The sequence below is a fragment of the Delphinapterus leucas genome, chromosome 15 (genome assembly GCF_059928025.1).
Source record: "Delphinapterus leucas isolate spDelLeu-1000000601 "Yukka" chromosome 15, BTC_Dleu_Yukka2, whole genome shotgun sequence".
Lineage (NCBI taxonomy): Eukaryota > Metazoa > Chordata > Mammalia > Artiodactyla > Monodontidae > Delphinapterus > Delphinapterus leucas.
In genome coordinates, this window is record NC_143143.1 from 28,995,455 (window position 1) to 29,013,287 (window position 17,833).

General features: G+C 54.9%; 2 protein-coding genes across 2 annotated transcripts; both read left to right on the forward strand.

The window, feature by feature from the left end:
- The first annotated feature begins 716 nt into the window (after positions 1–716).
- On the forward strand, positions 717–1,658 carry PRM3 (protamine 3). Its single transcript, XM_089895452.1, has one exon. It carries the CDS (start codon positions 945–947, stop codon positions 1,203–1,205), a length of 261 nt encoding a protein of 86 aa, XP_089751578.1. The 5' UTR covers positions 717–944; the 3' UTR covers positions 1,206–1,658.
- Positions 1,659–13,849: 12,191 nt separating this feature from the next.
- Positions 13,850–15,455, forward strand: SOCS1 (suppressor of cytokine signaling 1). The gene is made up of 2 exons (XM_022552294.3): positions 13,850–14,065; positions 14,649–15,455. The coding sequence occupies exon 2, from the start codon at positions 14,699–14,701 to the stop codon at positions 15,344–15,346; it is 648 nt and encodes a 215-aa protein (XP_022408002.1). The 5' UTR covers positions 13,850–14,065; positions 14,649–14,698; the 3' UTR covers positions 15,347–15,455.
- Positions 15,456–17,833: the final 2,378 nt, after the last annotated feature.

Genomic DNA, 17,833 nt, shown 5'->3' on the forward strand with positions numbered 1-17,833 from the left:
CAGGGCCGTTAGAACAGAGCCACACGTGCCTCCTTAATCCCCTCGGAGGCCTTAGTGACCACGAGGCTGGACTAGAGGGGACCAGGCCCGACTCTGAATCCTGGCTCCACCACTGACTAGCTGTGGGACCCTGGGCTGGTTACTCAGCCTCTCTGAGCCTGCTCTCCCTTTGTAAAATGTAACAATCGTACCTACCTCACAGGGTACATTAGTTTCTTTCCTCTCAGCCTACCACAGCCACTGAGAATCTGGGACAATATCTGTATTATATGTCAGAAAACAGATTCCTAGTGCTCAGAAATGACCAAGGAGACCTAACCCCCTCCCGGGCTGAAATTGTGCTGGGTGGGCATGTGTAGCTAGAGGCTGGTGGCCCCAAAAGCTTACAAGCCGCTGCCTTTAAAGGGTGATTTTGGAGAACAGGAGAGAGTGAGTAGGGTTTTCTTTAGTTTTATAAAAGTATAATGCACAAGTTCTAAGTATGCAGGTCAAGAAGCCAGACATTGCCAGTGCTCCCTGGAAGGCTCCCTCGTGGCTACTTTTCATCACATACTGTCAGCAGCTCTCTTGGGCTGGATACTTCTGGGATGTGGGGAGGAGCCTGTGTGCTCTCCTGCTTCTGGAAATTCTATCCCCAACTCTCATCCCAGCTAAAAGGGGGACTTTTGCCAGGGCAAACAAGGCCAGATGGAGGAGGCAACACGGCAGGGCGAGGCTGCACGGGTGTGGGCCCGGCATTTGGCCTCGGTCCTGCCCCGTATGTGGCAGGGGCTCAGTGGGACAGCTGGTAGCCTAGGTTTGAGTTCAGGTGTCGGCTCAGACTCAGGTATCCCAGGGTGACATCCCCTTTGTGATGTCAGCGCTCTGCTTACCACCCTCTCCGGCCCCTCCATACCCCACCAGTGGCCTTTCCTCCCAGTCCAGAGAGGCAGCCAAAGTGGGCGATGGGTTCCCACTGTGCCAAGCTCGGCACGGGCCACGGCCGGGGCCACGAATCCTCCATGAAGAAGCTCGTGGCCTGCATGAGTCAGGATAACGTCTCATTGTCGTCGGAGGGTGAGGAGGAGGGAGAGGCAGAGGGAGAGGTGGAGGAGCTCCCGGTGCAGGGCAAGCTGCTGCTGCTGGAGCCTGAGTGGCAGGAGGAAGGTGCCAAAGACGACTCTGTGGTCCAGAAGAACCCCAAGCCCAAGCAGACGCAGTCCTGACCCATGACGTGGCCCGGGAAGAGGTGCCGGTCGCTGTTCCAGAGAGAAGAACTTTCAGAAAAGAGTAAATAAAGAGTCTCCAAGGAATCCTCCTCCTGTCTGCTCTCCCCCCGCTGCCACACCCCGACCCTGTGCCCGTGGCACCGCGCGCGCACATGTGCGTGTGTGCAGGGAGGTTGAAGAGCAGGAGTCACTGACCCCCGTCCCTGAACTCCAGCCAGAAGCCCTCACAAGGTCCACTCCCTGTGACTTCTCAGCCGCCGTCCCGTGCTGCAGGGGGTGGAGAATGTGGTAGCCTGGGCTAGAAAGTCACCTCAGCCAGTCCCGTCTCCAGGGAAGATTCCTCCCTGAGTCTGAGCAGATGCAGGCTGAGAGCACCCGATGGGACAGTATCATCTCCCTCTGCAAACCCCCATTTTGCTGCTCTAACCATAAACGGTCTTAAAGAGCACAGACTTGGGAGGTCAGCAGACCTGCTTCCAATTTCTTTGCGCTCGCTGTGTGACACTGAGCAAGTCGCTGTCTGTCTCTGAACCTCAGCCTGCCCTCCCTGCCTAAGGGTGACGTTAATAGCTACCCACAGGTCAGCGGGTCGGGAGAAATGACTGAAACGCTGGGTGGGACCGGGCCTGGCACGCAGTGAGTGTTTCACCAAGACGGGCACTGCTGTTGGAGCCACGGTGGTTCCATCTGACTCGCAGGCCCCGGTTTTGGGGGCTGAGCAGGTTGGAGGGGTCTGAGTCCTTCTCAGCCACTGATTCTTCTGCCATCCCTACACTCAAGGTGACCATCTGTACCCTCATGAGAGGCTCACTTCTGCCTTGTTCAAGGGTTCCAGCTGTGTGGGCAGAGCCAATGCCCTCATTAGAACAATGGGCAAAGGAAGCCCAGAGAAGGGGCCAGACACAGATCTAAGACCCAGACCCTGGGTCCACTCACTCTGGCCTTCTTCTAGAAGCATCATAATGTGTCTGCTGCCCCTCCTGTCCCTGGGTCCCTTAACCTTTTTCTTTCCAATAGAAATAACAAATGTGATCTCCACCCTCTTCCCTCAATAGCCCCCAAGCACCAGCCATCTGAGCCCGAGAAGGATCCTGATCAGGGCTGCGGGGAGGGGTGGGGAGGCAGTATTTCCAGGGACGTCTCTATTTCTTTGGGGGCTGGGTGAGGGGTAAGGAGAGGCCTTGGGCTACTCAAAGAGGAGGCCACCACTGAGGCCTGCAGATGGCCCTCGGCACCTGAGGCTTGAAGGAGGTGGCCCTGCTGTCTGTGACCACCCACCCCCGTCCTGACCAAGCAAGTCGGTCGGCAGCTTTGTCCTTTTGTCCAAGGCCTACAGATCCACCCGCCCATTCATCTGCCCAGCAAATATTTGTTGGGGCCCTACTGTATGCCAGGCACTGTGCCAGTCATACAGTATGGGCCCTGGGATCAATAAACACAGTCTCTGTCCCACTACACACTCGAGGCTGGGGAAGTTGGCAGTCGGAGTGGAGGGGTGTGGGGAGTGGTGGAGAGGGTCCAGAGACCCAGACACAGTCTTCACCGCATGGCCCCCAACCAGCCCTACTGAGACCACACCAGGCAGGGCCGTTAGAACAGAGCCACACGTGCCTCCTTAATCCCCTCGGAGGCCTTAGTGACCACGAGGCTGGACTAGAGGGGACCAGGCCCGACTCTGAATCCTGGCTCCACCACTGACTAGCTGTGGGACCCTGGGCTGGTTACTCAGCCTCTCTGAGCCTGCTCTCCCTTTGTAAAATGTAACAATCGTACCTGCTTCACGGGGTACATTAGTTTCTCAGGGCTGCTGTGACAAATGATCACAAACCTGGTGGCTTAAAACAAAAGAATTGTATCCTTTCACTTCTAGAGGCCAGAAGTCTCAAATCAAGGAGTTCTCTGGGCCACATTCCCCCGGAGGCCCCAAGGGAGAATCCTCCCTCCCTTGTTGAGCTCACGGTGGCTTGTGGCTGCACAAGTCTAATCTTGGCCTCTGACTTCCCATGGTCTCTTCTCCCTGAGCCTTCTCTTCTGTCTCTTATAAGGACACTAGCCATTAGATTTAGGGCCCACCTGGATAATCCAGGATGCTCTAAATATCCTTACATCTGCAAAGAGGCTTTTTCCAAATATGGTCACACTGACAGGTTTCAGGGGTTAGGATGTGGACACATCTTTTGGAGGGGCCACTGTTCAGCCCACTATGAAGGGTCACTAAAGCCGCCTAGAAGGAGTGGGGCCTGGACGGAGCCCAGCCATGTAGGAAGTGCTCTGTAAACGAGGGTGGTTTTCACCGTGAGTGCTATGACATGTTTATTAAGAAATAAACTACAATAAGAGCAGACGATAGCAAAGCTGTGCACGAGCTATAGAAAGGGGTAAGTAGACATGGGCTGGGGGGCCTGCCAGTGGGAGGGGAGATGGAGATGGAGGGAGTTTCCTGAGGGGAGGGGCAGGCTGAGAGTGGCCAAAAGCTAAGACCAAGGGCTTCGGCCAAGGCGTGGGGAGGCGTGGGTGGCTGTGGAGAGAACACCCGAGACTAGGGAGCTCCCACTGGGCCCTGTGTGCACACACAGGTGGGCTTTCTTCCACAGGAGGTCTGAGCAGGGATGCAGGGCCCTCATTAGCAGGGAAGGGAGCTGAGTCGGCAGGCAGGAATCGAGGGAGGAAAACAGTTTTCAAGGGCCTCCTGTGGTTTGACAGACATCTCAGGCTCACAAGAATACCAGGAAGGAAGGGATGACATTCCTTTGTCAGATAAGGAAACCAGGCCTTGAAAACCAAAACGAACTACCCGAGACTGGACATCAGAACAAAGTGGGCTTTGAACCTGACTCTAAATCTCCCGGCTTTAAATCTTGCTGGGAAGGTGCGCTTGCCAGGCAGGCCCCGGGACCACCGTCAGTCCAGGTGGTTATTCTTATCATCTATCCAGTAAGTCATCCAGTCATTCACCCATCCAACTCATTCATGGATGTATGATAAATGGATGGGATAAATGGTTGGATTTGCAAGTCAAAAGGACCTTAATGATTGATTGTCTCAGTTCTATTCATGCCCCATATTCAAATACACATGAGCATCCAAAACCCAGCGGAGACAGTTAAGTGACTTTAGGAAGCACTCAGCTATTAAAGGCTCCCTTTCCCATTCCTATCTCTTAGGATGAAAGTACAACTAAGATGGCACCCCATGGCTTTGTTCCTGTGTCAGTTTCACCCAGATGAGAAACGCCATCATGCATGGAATGCTAGAGGGAAGAAGTCAAACTCTTTGCAGGAACGTGTTACTACAGTGATTTCTATGCAACACTGATTAAAGCTTGTACACTGGATGACTTATCCTTGAGTCGGCATTTTGATTTCATTAAACGTGTCACGTGTTTGGGGGCCTGGTTTGGAAGCACAAAGCAGGGAAGAGGTTGGGTAGGGAGGAGGGACATGCCTTGTGATGGGACCTCATGAAAGTATAAGGAACAAATCCTCACACAGGGTCACAAATGAATGGGAGGTGGAGACATCAAGAAGACTTTGGAGTAGATGGGCGACACTCTACTTGGGCAGAGCCCTCCTTTGTCCTATATGCTCCCATGTTCGTGCACACACACGCACTCACACACGGGATGCCCACGGGCCCACACACTGTTCGTGTGATCCACATGCAGTAGGCAGTCAAGAACCGTGGCAGGAGAGAGGCAGGAAGAGGGGTTAGGTATGTGCATTTTGCAGTCCAGAGCATCCTGAGTTTGAATCCTGGCTCATCCTGTTTCCCTGCTGCATGGCCTTGGGCTGCTGATCAACCTCTGAGCCTCACTTGTTTCAACAAACTTTACTAAGGGACCAACTGTTTTCAGGGGCTGGGCTAGGTTCTGGGAACACAGAGGACACACAAGGCCCTGTCCACAGAAAGAACACAAACGTGTAAGCACAAGACTTGCCGGTCACAATAAGCAGTATCAAAGGAGCAAGGTCTGGATGTAACGCAGAGCAACTCTGGTGCAGCAGGGCTGGGGACAGAGGTCAAGGAAGGCCCAGTGGAGGAGACCTGAGGGAAGCACATTCCAGGCCAAGGGAACAGTATGTGCAAAGCCCCAAGGAAGGAAAGAGCTTGAGGTGTTCCAAAGACTGGCGCGGCTGGCACAGATGTGCAGGTGGCCGCCAGGGGTTGGCAGCACCAGGTGGGGCCAGGCCACGCAGGATCTGCAGGGCCGTGGGGAGCTTGGACATTTTATTTGGTGTGATAAGTCACGGGAGGGTCTTAATCAGGCAAGAGACAGGGTCTAGTGTCTTTGCTGGGTGGAGACTGAATGGTAGGGGACAGAAGGGACAAGAGGAAGAGCTGTGGGAGGTCATGGCCAGGAGGGAGGGAGCAGGGCCTGGACCAAGGGCGGCACAGGAGACCTTCCTCTTGGAGGGCAGGTCTGAGATCCGAGATTCATGCTTCCTTCCCCCCAAACCTCCTGGTTCCCTGTTTAAAAACAAAAGCCACATAATGTCGTGATACTCATTGACACCTCAGTGCTAAAGAGTTTGGGAAGTGCTTCTAGAGAGCAGTTTTAAGGGAGGAGGTGGAGACAGAGGGTCAGAGGATAAGGTCAGGGACTTTGAGCCCCACTCACCAAAGGACTTCCCTATTCCCTGGACAGTGTCCTTTTATGATACAGTCACTGAAGGCAGGAGTTCTACTGTAGAGACATCAACTCTGTAATAGAGGAAGTGAACTGGGAAGCAGACAAACTGGGTCGCGTGTGTGGTTTATGGCCCCATCTTAACCCCACATTTCCCTGAAACCAACACTCAGAAAAAAGTGGTACAAATACACAGACATTCAGTCACATATACAAAGAAATTGCCATTCAAACCCACTCAGACGCAGAGCCCGAGGTTCACGTGCGGACTCCCAGATCCACACCCCCCCATACACACACGCAGGCTCTCACCTGCCTCCCCTCCCACACACCGAAACACACACAAGCAAGCACATGTGGGCACATAGCTGCCCTCCCGCAGTCAGACACACGACGACAAGAGGACAAAAATCAAACCACAGATTCATTCTTTCACTTGCTTGGTTTGGGGTGGGGCGGTAGTAGTTTGGGGGCAGGCCTGCGGAAAACCCAAATTCAGGAAACAGAGAGAAATAGATGCTAAATTCAGCCACCTAGAGGTCCTGCACATTCCCCCCACCCCCACCCCCCGTGTTGGGATGTTGGGTTGAAGTGAGGTCTGAGAAATAGACACAGCCCCGCCTGTGGTGGGACTGCTCGCTCAGCTGCCCGGGCACCACTAAGGGGACCCAACAGTCCTGGGGGTGGCGGGGGGAGCAGCCAGGGAAGAGGGTACAGAGCCTGCGTTGAGATGCCCATTTGAGGTGTGATTCAGGAGGAAAAAGACCTCAAACTGTAGATTCAGCTCCCCTATTCCCTTGTTGGGTGACCCTGGGGCTGTCTCTTAACCTCTCTGAGCCTTATTTGCACCTCAGGCTTTGTCAAGAGGTCCAAGGTGCCATGCTGTTCTTGATCGCTACATCCCCTGTACTTAGCACATATTAGAAGCTCAGCAAATATTTGCTGAATAAATGAAAGAATGTGCAGGCATTAAAGCAACAGTGAGGGGCTTCCCCGGTGGCGCGTGGTTAAGAATCCACCTGCCATTGCAGGGGACATAGGTTCGAGCCCTGGTCTGGGAAGGTCCCACATGCCGCGGAGCAACTAAGCCCTGGCACCACAACTACTGAGCCCGCGTGTCACAACTACTTAAGCCCATGTGCCTATAGCCTGTGCTCCACAACAAGAGAAGCCACTGCAATGAGAAGCCCATGCACCACAACAAAGAGCAGTCCCCGCTCGCCACAACTAGAGAAAGCCCACACGCAGTAACGAAGACCCAACGCAGCCAAAAATAAATAAATTTATTAAAAAATAAAAACCAACAGTGAGATGCCACTTTTGAACCCAGTGAATGGGCAAAACCAGAAAAGTTTTGATAATAACAAGCACTGGGAGAACCCAGCGAAGCAGACACAGTTGAATGCAGTTGCCAAGGGGTCAAATGTGCATGCACATGTTGGCAGGCGAATGGGGCAGTGTCTATGAACATTTACAGTGTGCAAAGCATTTCTCTCATGTGTGCCAGGGCCACATGGCTTGCAAGAGCAAAAAACTGCAAACAACCCATAGGATGGCTAAATGAACACACAGGTTCACTGAGGACTATCGTGCAGTTTTTAAAAGAATGGGGTTGATCTCTATGCTATCTACTCAGATTGCCAGGACATGCTGTTGGGTGAAAAGGGCTAGATGGAGAAAGATATACCATTGATGGAGGGGAAAAATTCTACACAAAGAATTCTACACTGTACTTTTATGGGGGAAAATGCAGATATGTAAGTGCTTAGAAAAAGATCTGGAAGGACATAGACTAAGCTGGTGCCTGGGGATATGTCTGGGGAGGAGAAATACTTTATTTTCCACTAGGAAATGAAAATCAGGGAGAAAAGGCATGAGCATCAGTGAAGTATCTAATAAGCGCTCAGCAAAGCTCTGTTGACTCTGGAAAAAGATAGCACAGGAATGCTGAATGTAAACTCTGCCTCTGGAACTGGTCCAGGCAAGGTGACCCAGAAGGCTCTCCTCAGTGGGACTCACCACCCCAGGGCAGGGAGAGGCCACGGCTAGCCACCCACTGCCTTCCCCCAGCCAAGCCTCTGCCTATAAACCAGCAGGGTGGCACCAGGGCCTCTCCTGCTCCCTGGAGCCTCATCTCCTGCCACCTGCCACTCAGGTCCTCAAATTTTGGCCTCCAGGCCCTTGCTGATGCCATGCTCTGCCAGGAGTGCTCTCCCTTCTCCTCCCTGGGCTGAGTCTCGCTCGCTCTTTAAAATTCCGGTCAAGGGTTGCCTCCTCCCAGAGGCTGCTCATCCCTGCTGGCTCGGCCAGGGGCCCATGCGGCACGGGCCACCATCAAGTCTCCTGCTGGTCAGTGTGCCCTGAAGCAACGGGCCTTAAGCGAAAGGACTGGGGCGCGATCAGCCCCTCCAAACGGCTTTCCCATGGTGTGGCGGCCGCAGAGCTGAGAAGCCCTCTTGCCCCCGTCCCCAGTGTCCCCAGACTGTGATGGTCAGCCCTCGTGTCTAGTTGCACAGCTTCTGCAAATTCTTGATTCCCCTCTGTGTCAACTGCCAAAGGTAACCACAGTGCTCTTTTCATCTGCTGCTAACACCTACTTTGCCACTTATGGGATGGGGTCGGGCGGGAGCCAGACCGGCCTATTAGAATAATGCCCACAAAGAGGCTCCAAGCAAGGTCCTGGGAGATTTACTGATGAAAAGGCACTGGGCCTGCCAGGCTTGGGCTTTCTGACAGCTCTATCGGCCACTGCATTAAGGGAATTTGCCTGAAGCCACAGGGAGGGTGGGAGGGAGGGGGGTGGGGGTGGGGTGGGGAGCTGGGACCAGGACCTGGTGTGCCACAACCGGGGCTCTCAGAAATCCTCCTTCCTGCCCCTCCTTTTTTTGAGTTATTAACACAGTACCAGCAACTGCTTTATGAAAGCCGGTTAATACTGGATACTTCACATAATCTCTGACCTAATCTCTCCTTTTTCACCTGTTACACGGGGATAATAGGCCTGCTGGAATGTTCCCACCAAGTCTCCCCAGGACCTTGGAAGACCAGCCACCAGCTCAGTCCATCACTCCTCCTCTGCTGGATGAGAGCCTTCTCCTTGGGCTCGAGCATCCCCTCCCTTCCACGGAAACACACCACCTTTCCTGCCGTCGGGACCAGCTGGGACTAGGTTCTACCCCATGTAATGCAGCAACCTCTCTGCACAGAGGCCAAGCCCCAGGTCTCTCCAAAACACTTTCACCAAGTTCCATCAGCTCCCTGAGTAGCGCTTTTCTCATCTGGTAAATGGCGACATAATTTCCACCTCACAGAACCATGGGGGAGAGTAAATAAGACAACATACCAAGACACTGTCACCTGGCCCACAGCAGGCTCAGCAAATGGCGACTCCTCTTCCAGGGAGTGACGGGTGACCCCAGAGCTCAGGTCTTGGACTCCTCAAGCAGTGTTCTCTACTACAAAGCTTGAATGTCCTGGCTTTCCCTTAGGACTGTCTTTGTACCCATTTCGGGGGCTAGTGTGGTAACATCCTGGGAGAGGGAGGTCAGGGACAGTTGTGAGGTGTGTCCCAAGGCCCCCACCGTAGGTCTCTGTGGCTAATAACCAAGCTGTCCAGAATTTCAGCAGCCAGAGGGTTTTTTCCACACCCAATCCTGTAGTGTCTCCTGGGCCTGAAGGAATGTCTCCTGCAGTCAGGGTGAAATCCAAACCCCCCCACGTTCCAACAAAGCCCTGCCCCATCAACTGGACCCCTGTCAACCTCTATAACTCACCCCTGCACTCACCCTCTGGCTCTCTACACCAACTATACACGTCTCCTTTCTGATCCTCAACTATGCCAATCGCTCCCACCACAGGGCCTTTGCACTGGCTGTTCTCGCTACCTGGAATCCTCATCACCCCGCTTTTAGAAAGGCCTCGACTCCAGCCTCCAAGAGGCTTTCCCTGACTGCCTTATCTCACGCCTGCCCTCACTCCACAAACACCTTGTTGTTGTTCCCTTTTTCCCTCTTTATTTTCCCATAGCACTTACCATGATCTGAGATGATCATGTGAATTCACTGTCTCCCCTATGTCTGCTTGAACGCCCCTGAGTTCCCAGTGCCTGGCAGACAGTAGGCACTCAATAAATACCTACTGAATAAATACTGAAAGAGTGAAATAAACGTCATTACCCCTATCTTGCAGATGAGGAAATCGAGCCACAGAGAAGCTAAGAAGCTGGCCCCAGGCCATGTGTTCATTAAGTGATAGATTGAAACCAGAATCCATGCTCTAAGCCAGCAGTCCCCAACCTTTTTGGCACCAGGGACCGGTTTCATGGAAGACAATTCTTCCACAGACGGGGGTAGGGGTGGTGACGGATCAGACAGTAACGCGAGCGATGGGGAGCAGCAGATGAAGCCACGAAGCTTCGCTCGCTTGCTGCCGCTCACCTCCTGCTGTGCAGCCTGGTTCCTAACAGGTCGTCCGTGGCCCGGGGGTTGGGGACCCCTGCTCTAAGCCCCACAGCTCGAGGCTCCCCAGAGGCACAGACTCCCATGGGAATCATGGCTGTAAAGAAAGGCTGATGAGCGCTGGGGCAGAGGGCAGTTTCAAGATTACACGACCTGACCGGGGCTGTTTTTCCCGGCAGGACTTTGCCAAAGCTAGAAAGAGAAACTGAAAAACTGAGCTCCGAGGGCCAGGATCTTGACTCCCCCCAGCTGCTGGCTGGGCCCCTCACTTCTGGGGCAGCCAGGGCTGCTGAGGGTGGGGTTGGGGGGAGGAGAACCAGCCGACAGGTCTCGCTGTGACCCAGCAAGCTGTGGACATAGGGCTGACCCAACTGCCCTGTGACAAGAAGTCACTTGTGCTAAGCACTTTCTCTGTACCTGGCCCTTTGCTTTGGGCTTTGCTTCCATGCTGCTCTGTGAGGCACAAAACCTCCACAACTCATTTTGCAGCTGGGGCAAATGAGGCCCAGAGAGGGCAAGTTGCTTGCCTATGGTCTCCACAGCTGTGGAGCCTGAGCTCCTCAGGGCTCCCACGTGGCCTAGCTTCCTGCGAGTCTACTGCCAGTCCTCCAGGGAGAACAGCCCAGGAGACAAAGGATTGTCAATCAGTGTATTTCTTTTTCCCTTTTGTATCTGGATTTGGTTTCGTTTTGAACTCAGGACTTCAGAAAATGAAACCAAAGCTGTAGTAACTGTCACTATTGGTGGTGAGGAGAGCCCTTGTGTGCTCGGCAACTTGTGCCTACCTCACTATGGCTTGCACAACCAGGATCTGCTCAGGGTAGGGGATGAGGCCCACTGTACAGGCAAGGAAACCAAGACTCAGAACGGCCCAAAGCCACAAAGTGGGAGACAGAGGCTTGGCTGGCAAGACCTGGGGCCTCCACAAGCTTATAAATAGGAAAGTCGGCAGAACGGTCCTCACTCCTCCCCAAGCAGGCTCAGGCTGCAAATGAATCTGATTTCTTTGGCATCAACTGTTTTACCAGAAGACAGACCGGGATTCGAGATCACCAGGAATCTGGTTAGGGTGGCGGGGGCGTGGAGGAGGTGGGGAGGGAGTTTACAGCACAGTAGACAAGCGCTAAAGCTTTGGGGTCTGACACCCTGGGTATGAAGCTCTGCCCTGCCCCTTCTGAGTTGTGTGCCCCTGGGCAGGTGACTCCCCCCCACCTCAGTTTCCCTATCTGTAAAATGAGCAGATTGGATTGTTGTGTCAATCCAATGGTCTAAGGACTGTAAAGCATTTATCACCCAGTCAGTTTAGGCCAATACACCATAGGTAATAGTAAATGAAATGAAGGAGGGGGCTCCAGGGGGATGGGTGGGCATGTGGCAGCAAGTAGGGGGCCGAGAGGAGGAGGCCCCGGTGCCCGGGAAAAAGAGGTGGCTCTCCCAAGTAGCCATCCTTGGGAGATGCTGGTAGACCGTCCGGTCTGTCAATGGACGGTGGGGGGGCATATGGGCCATCAGCTATTTATAAATCTCCCTCTGCCGAGAGGCCTGCCAAGGAGACATGCTGGCAGGAAGACAAGTCATGCAGGAGCCAGCCCAGCCTGGCCGCCTTCTCTGAGCCTGAACCACCCGCCTCCAGCTCAAGTGAGAAGGAGGTGCTATGCCTCCCCACCGCCAGCACCCAGGGGTCTGGTTTACCTCCTTCTACTCCACCCATGCCTTCTATGGCCTGCTTTCCTTGGGCTAGAACTTCTGAAATGAAGCCACGCGTCTGCAGGCTCCATTTCGCTGTCACAGCCACGGACAGCCGCTGATACACGGTAGCAGCAAGCGCAAACACCTACTGAATGCTTATTATATACCAGGGCTGGTCTAAGCATTTGACCCATAGCCACTCATTTAACTCCCACGCTGCGAGGGAGATATTATTACCTCCTTCACAGATGAAGAAACCAGGCAAGGGGGTTAACTACATGTTCAAGGTCACAAGGACAGAGAGTTGCAAAATTGGAATTGGAAACCAGATAGATTGGGTCCAAAGTCCAATACTTTATATTGTCACCTACCACAGGGCAGCGCCCCGTAGGTGCTCCAGAATGACCACAGCACCTGACCACTGACACATGCATGGCTCTGCATCCTCTCACTCCCTTGCACACAAGTGCATGAGCACTCTCTCTCTAACACACACACACACACCCCAAGACAACCACATCAATGACCAACACCAGCTGCTGCCAACACGAATTAATGGAGACAATGGGGTCCTAAGCAAGGCTGGTTCTGGGTCACCCCTTTGTGTTTACGAGGAAACACGGGGGTCCTGGGATCTACCTAGGGCCAGGGAAGGAAATCACCAGGGAGGCGGGCAGGGGGACCTGGCTCCAGCCGGGCTCGGAGCAGAGGAGCTAGCTGGGCTGCAGCCTGAGAGCTGCCTGTAGATGGCAGTGTGTGCCAGCGTGAGGCCAGTCCCTGCCAAGCCTGGCGTCTTCCCCGGGACCCCTCCCAGACTGTGAGACAGGCTACCCAGCAGCCCCCAAGCTCATTTGTGCTTTCTTTCATTCAAAAATACATGTACCAGCCAGGCACCTTCTCCGTGCCTTCCCACGACAGAGAGGATCACACACAAATGTACAAATCGTAGCTGGTACCCCATCATTCCAAGGCGGAGGTGTGAGTGTGGGGAGGGGGCAGATGCGAGCAGTGGGGGGGAATCTGTAAAGCAGAAGTCGGAGGAGAGGAGGGGCTGGCCAGGAAAACTCAAAGTAGGTTTTTGGAATTATCACATCTGAAAACGAACTATCTTTTCACTGGGCTCCCAAGTGCATTTAGGGGTGTCCAGATGCGACTTCCTCTCCCCAAAATAAAAGCGAGGAGGGCGTGCCTCGTTTGGAGCTCCCCCTCTGCCAACCACTGGGCCTCGGTTTCTCCAGCAGTCGTGCAGTAGGGAGGGCTGGCCAAGGCCGCCGGTACCTTGCCGGGCCTCACCCGGTTTCCGAGGAACTGGGCTCGCAGCCGAGGCACCCCTCCCGTACCGCCAAAGTGTTCCTCCGAAGCCAGTGGTCAGGCTGCCGCTTCCTCGGAAGCCCACGCCAAGACCAGGGACAGCGACAGGCAGGGAGGGGTGCGGAGGCGGCCATCTAGAGGCTCCGAGACTACGTGGGCAGGGCAGTGGAAGGAGCAGTCCCGAGGGGTCCGAGGTGGGACCCCAGGGTCGGGTGGAGTAGAGGACACAGCTCTACCAGAGATGGGTGCTGAGACACCTGGAGGGGAAGAGGGGTGTGTCACGGTTAGTCCAGAGCATCCTAAAGGGCTTGCCTGCAGAAATCTGCGACCGAAGGTACGTGGGGGCAAAGTAGGGCCGCCAGTTCCGAAGGGGCTTCTGAGAAGTGCCCAGGAGGTTCAGAGGTGGTGCTAGAGACCTTGACGGGGGGGGGTCCTAGGACAGATGCGACGCTAGGTCAGGGCGGGGGGCTTCCCCGGGTAGGGCTCCCTGATTTGTGGAAAAGTTCGAGCCGGCCTGGCTTCCTCGGCGCGCAGAAAAAGAAACCGAAAGTGGCGGGGAAGGGTGGGCCTGTAAGGGGGTGGGGTCTGTAGGGGGAGGAGCCTTCTGCAGACCACGCCCCCAAGCCAGTTTAAAAGACTGGTGCAGGGGCGGGCGCGCAGCAGATAGAGCTGCGGCCGTGGCAGCTGCACGGCTCCTGGCCCTGGAGCATGCGCGAGAGCCGCCCCGGAGACCCCAGCCGCCCCGCTTGCGGCGCCCCGCGCCCCGCCGCCAGGTGAGCGGGGCACTAGGCTAGGAAGCGGGAGGGAGAGGGGAGGAAAGCACAGGACAGCCGGGTGTCTGGCGGCCTCGGGGGCTGCGTGGTGGGGTCGCGGCCGCCACGTTCCTGGCCCCCTCTGGCCCCACCCTGGCGGACCCCGCGCGTGGAGTTCCCGCGGCGCAGCTTTTCTCCTGCCTTTGCCCAATTCGCCCGGACAAGGCGCCAATTCCAGGCCTGGCCAGGAGGCGGCGGTCGCGGGGCGGTGAGCCGAGGGCCGGTTGGCCGGAATCGGAATCGGGGCAGGCTTCTCCCCGGCACCTCTCCACGCCCCCTTCTTGTACCCAAACTCGGAGCGACTCGGGGGGCTGCACTCCGCTCCACCGAGCTCCCACCCGCCTTTGAAGTGCTCCGCGAGCGGGGAAGCCCATTTTCTAGATGAGCCCACTGAGGCTCAAAGGGCCGCGCGGACTTGGTCTTGAGCCCTCGGCCCTTTAGGAGCGGCTCACCCCAGAGCCCCACCCCTCCCAAGTTGCCTCGCGGGCCCTCACCTGCCCAGCCCCACCCAGACTCCCTGCTCACAGCCTGTCTCTCCCATCAGCGCACCCCCGGACGCTATGGCCCACCCCTCCGGCCGGCCCCGCGTGTAGGATGGTAGCACACAACCAGGTGGCAGCCGACAATGCAATCTCCACGGCAGCAGAGCCCCGACGGCGGCCAGAGCCTTCCTCCTCTTCCTCCTCTTCTTCCTCCTCCTCGCCCGCGGCCCCTGCGCGCCCGCGGCCCTGCCCGGCTGCTCCGGCTCCGACCCCGGGCGAGACGCACTTCCGCACGTTCCGCTCGCACGCCGACTACCGGCGCATCACCCGGGCCAGCGCGCTCCTGGACGCCTGCGGCTTCTACTGGGGACCCCTGAGCGTGCACGGGGCGCACGAGCGGCTGCGCGCCGAGCCCGTGGGCACCTTTCTGGTGCGCGACAGCCGCCAGCGGAACTGCTTCTTTGCCCTCAGCGTGAAGATGGCCTCGGGCCCCACGAGCATCCGCGTGCACTTCCAGGCCGGCCGCTTCCACCTGGACGGCAGCCGCGAGAGCTTCGACTGCCTCTTCGAGCTGCTGGAGCACTACGTGGCGGCGCCGCCCCGCATGCTGGGGGCCCCGCTGCGCCAGCGCCGCGTGCGGCCGCTTCAGGAGCTGTGCCGCCAGCGCATTGTGGCCACCGTGGGCCGCGAGAACCTGGCGCGCATCCCCCTCAACCCCGTCCTCCGGGACTACTTGAGCTCCTTCCCCTTCCAGATCTGACCGGCCGCGCACGCAGCATTAACTGGGGCGTCTTATTATTTTCTATTATTATTATCTCCCTGGAACCACGTGGGTGCCCTCCCCGCCTGGGTTGGAGGGAGAGGGTGTAGGGGGCGAGGCGCCTTCTACCCTGGGTTGGAGACAAGGCCGCAGACCCCTCCCCACCTCTTGTGGGGGTGCCCCCTCCCGGTGCTCCCTGGTTGTCGTAGCAGCTTAACTTAATTGTATCTGGGGCCAGGACCTGAACTCGTACCTCCTACCTCTTCATGTTTACATATACCCAGTATCTTTGCACAAACCAGGGGTTGGGGGAGGGTCTCTGGCTTTATTTTTCTGCTGTGCAGAATCCTATTTTATATTTTTTACCACCAGTTTAGGTAATAAACTTTATTATGAAAGTTTTTTTTTTTTAAGAAAAAAGGTTTCTAGAGCGTGTGCTTTGGGCAAAGGTTTTCCATGGTTCTGAGTGGGTCCAGGTTCCTAAGACTGACCCGTGTGGCCGAAGATGGTGTGTGGCCTGTGTTCTGTGGCTGGGAACCCTGCATGGCTCCACCCTCAGCTCTCAGGGGTAGACGAACCGTTGGTCTAGTTTTGGTATTCTGTGTAAAATGGCAGCTCACGTTTGAGCTCTTAATGTGTGCCAGGCCCTGTTCTGTGCTTTACATGGTTAACTTAATCTATAAAGACAACCCTATGAAGCGAGGCCCTTATCCCCATTTTACAGAAGAGAAAACTGAGGTGGGGTAAATTTGCCTGTGGCCATTCTTGTGTCAGAGAAGATACTGGGGCCTTTTTTGGCTGTCCTCCCAGAAATCTGTTTGAATGGATGACAGAGAGGAAACTTCTTTCATTCTATGACCACAACTTTTTCCAGGAAGAGGGTGGGGGTGGGGGCTTGTTGAGTTTTTGGAAGGAGGCGTGGCACATTCTGAAACTCAGCTTATAGGAAGGCATATTTTAGATGGGATGGGGATACAGGGTTGGGTCTGAACTTCCTTCTTCCCACCCTGTTCTGTCTTGTGTACTTTTTGGTGAACACACAACTTGGAGCCAGAAAGATGCTCTGTGGTCTGTGGTGTCAGAAGGGCCCTGTTGGCAGCTTTGGGCAATTCCCTTTACCTCTCGGGGCCTCAGTGACTACCTCTAAAATGGGCTTGCTGGAAGAGGTGCTTTGCTGTAACCCTCAGCAGCAGGCACTGATGCAAAGGGGATGGAGGAGGTGATGTTTTCTGGAGCTTGGGCCGGCCAGCATCACCAGATAGGGCCCAGGAAACGGGTTTTATGGCTACTCCTTGTATCTGTGGCCGGTCTGCTGGCCACTCAGGGCTGTGTTGCTGCACCCAGTGAATCGAGTCATTTTCAGGTTTAGGGTTAAACGGCTTTACAGACACATTTTTAGAAGTCAGAATGGCCCTCTGCAGCCTTGGACATGCTTACAATGGAGTGTCCTAATATTTAACAATACCTTTCAGACTTGAAAGTGCAGCATAAAATTAACTTGATAGTTGGAGAGCTGCAGCGGCCCAGGCTTGTCTTAGGGATTAAATAGGTTCCAGACCTCAAGGTTAAGAATGACCAAGAGAGATTTAGTATCTCAGAGAGCTTTGGCAATATCATCCTTCAATGAAGTGGGGTGGGAGGAAAGGAGGTGGTGTCTGGGTGCCTCCAAGGAATCACTGCTTTTTCTTCTTTGAACCATCTCCCTGCCCTTTGTTCTCTACTGTGTGGACCAACTCCTGTCCTTGTTCTGACTTTCCTGCCTCCTACCCAGCTTGGGCAGTGCCGGGAGAAACCCAAGAAAGCAGTGCTTGCGCATATGGCAAACACTTAATGAGCGCTTACTGTATGCTGGGCCCTGTGCTACCTTGTTTAAGCCACACAACCAGCCTGTGAGTTAGCAGCCTCTCCCCCATTTTACAGATGGGAAAACTGAGGCTCAGAGAGGCAAAGTAGGGCATACAGCAAGTGGTGGAGTCAGATTTTCAAACTTAGTACTGCTTCAGAGGCTGGGTACCACTAGGCAACACAGTCTCCCACAAGGGCCTAAGGGTTGCAGTCATAATAACAGTAGCAGCTGCCAACGTTTATATATAGCATCATTGGGCAGGTACCATTCCAAGCACCTAGTTACCTATGTTAAGCATTCAACCTTCACCTGAGCCTTAGGATTTAGGTACTATTAACATCCTCATTTTGCAGACGAGGAAACAGGTCCTCATCTAAAGAGGGACGAATCGCAGTTAGTTTACAATATTTCCAGGGTTTTTTCCTCCTTTCAAAAAAAGCTTAAATATCACATCTTCATTATACAAACTCATACACAAACCCATTCCGCTTAGCAAAACAGCTAAGACTAAAGCTCCTCTAATCACACTTCCCAGAGTTGGCCCCTTCTCTTTGTGAGTCATTTTTTAAAAAGCTATACCGGACTTCCCTGGTGGTGCCGTGGTTAAGAATCCGCCTGCCAATGCAGGGGGCACGGGTTCA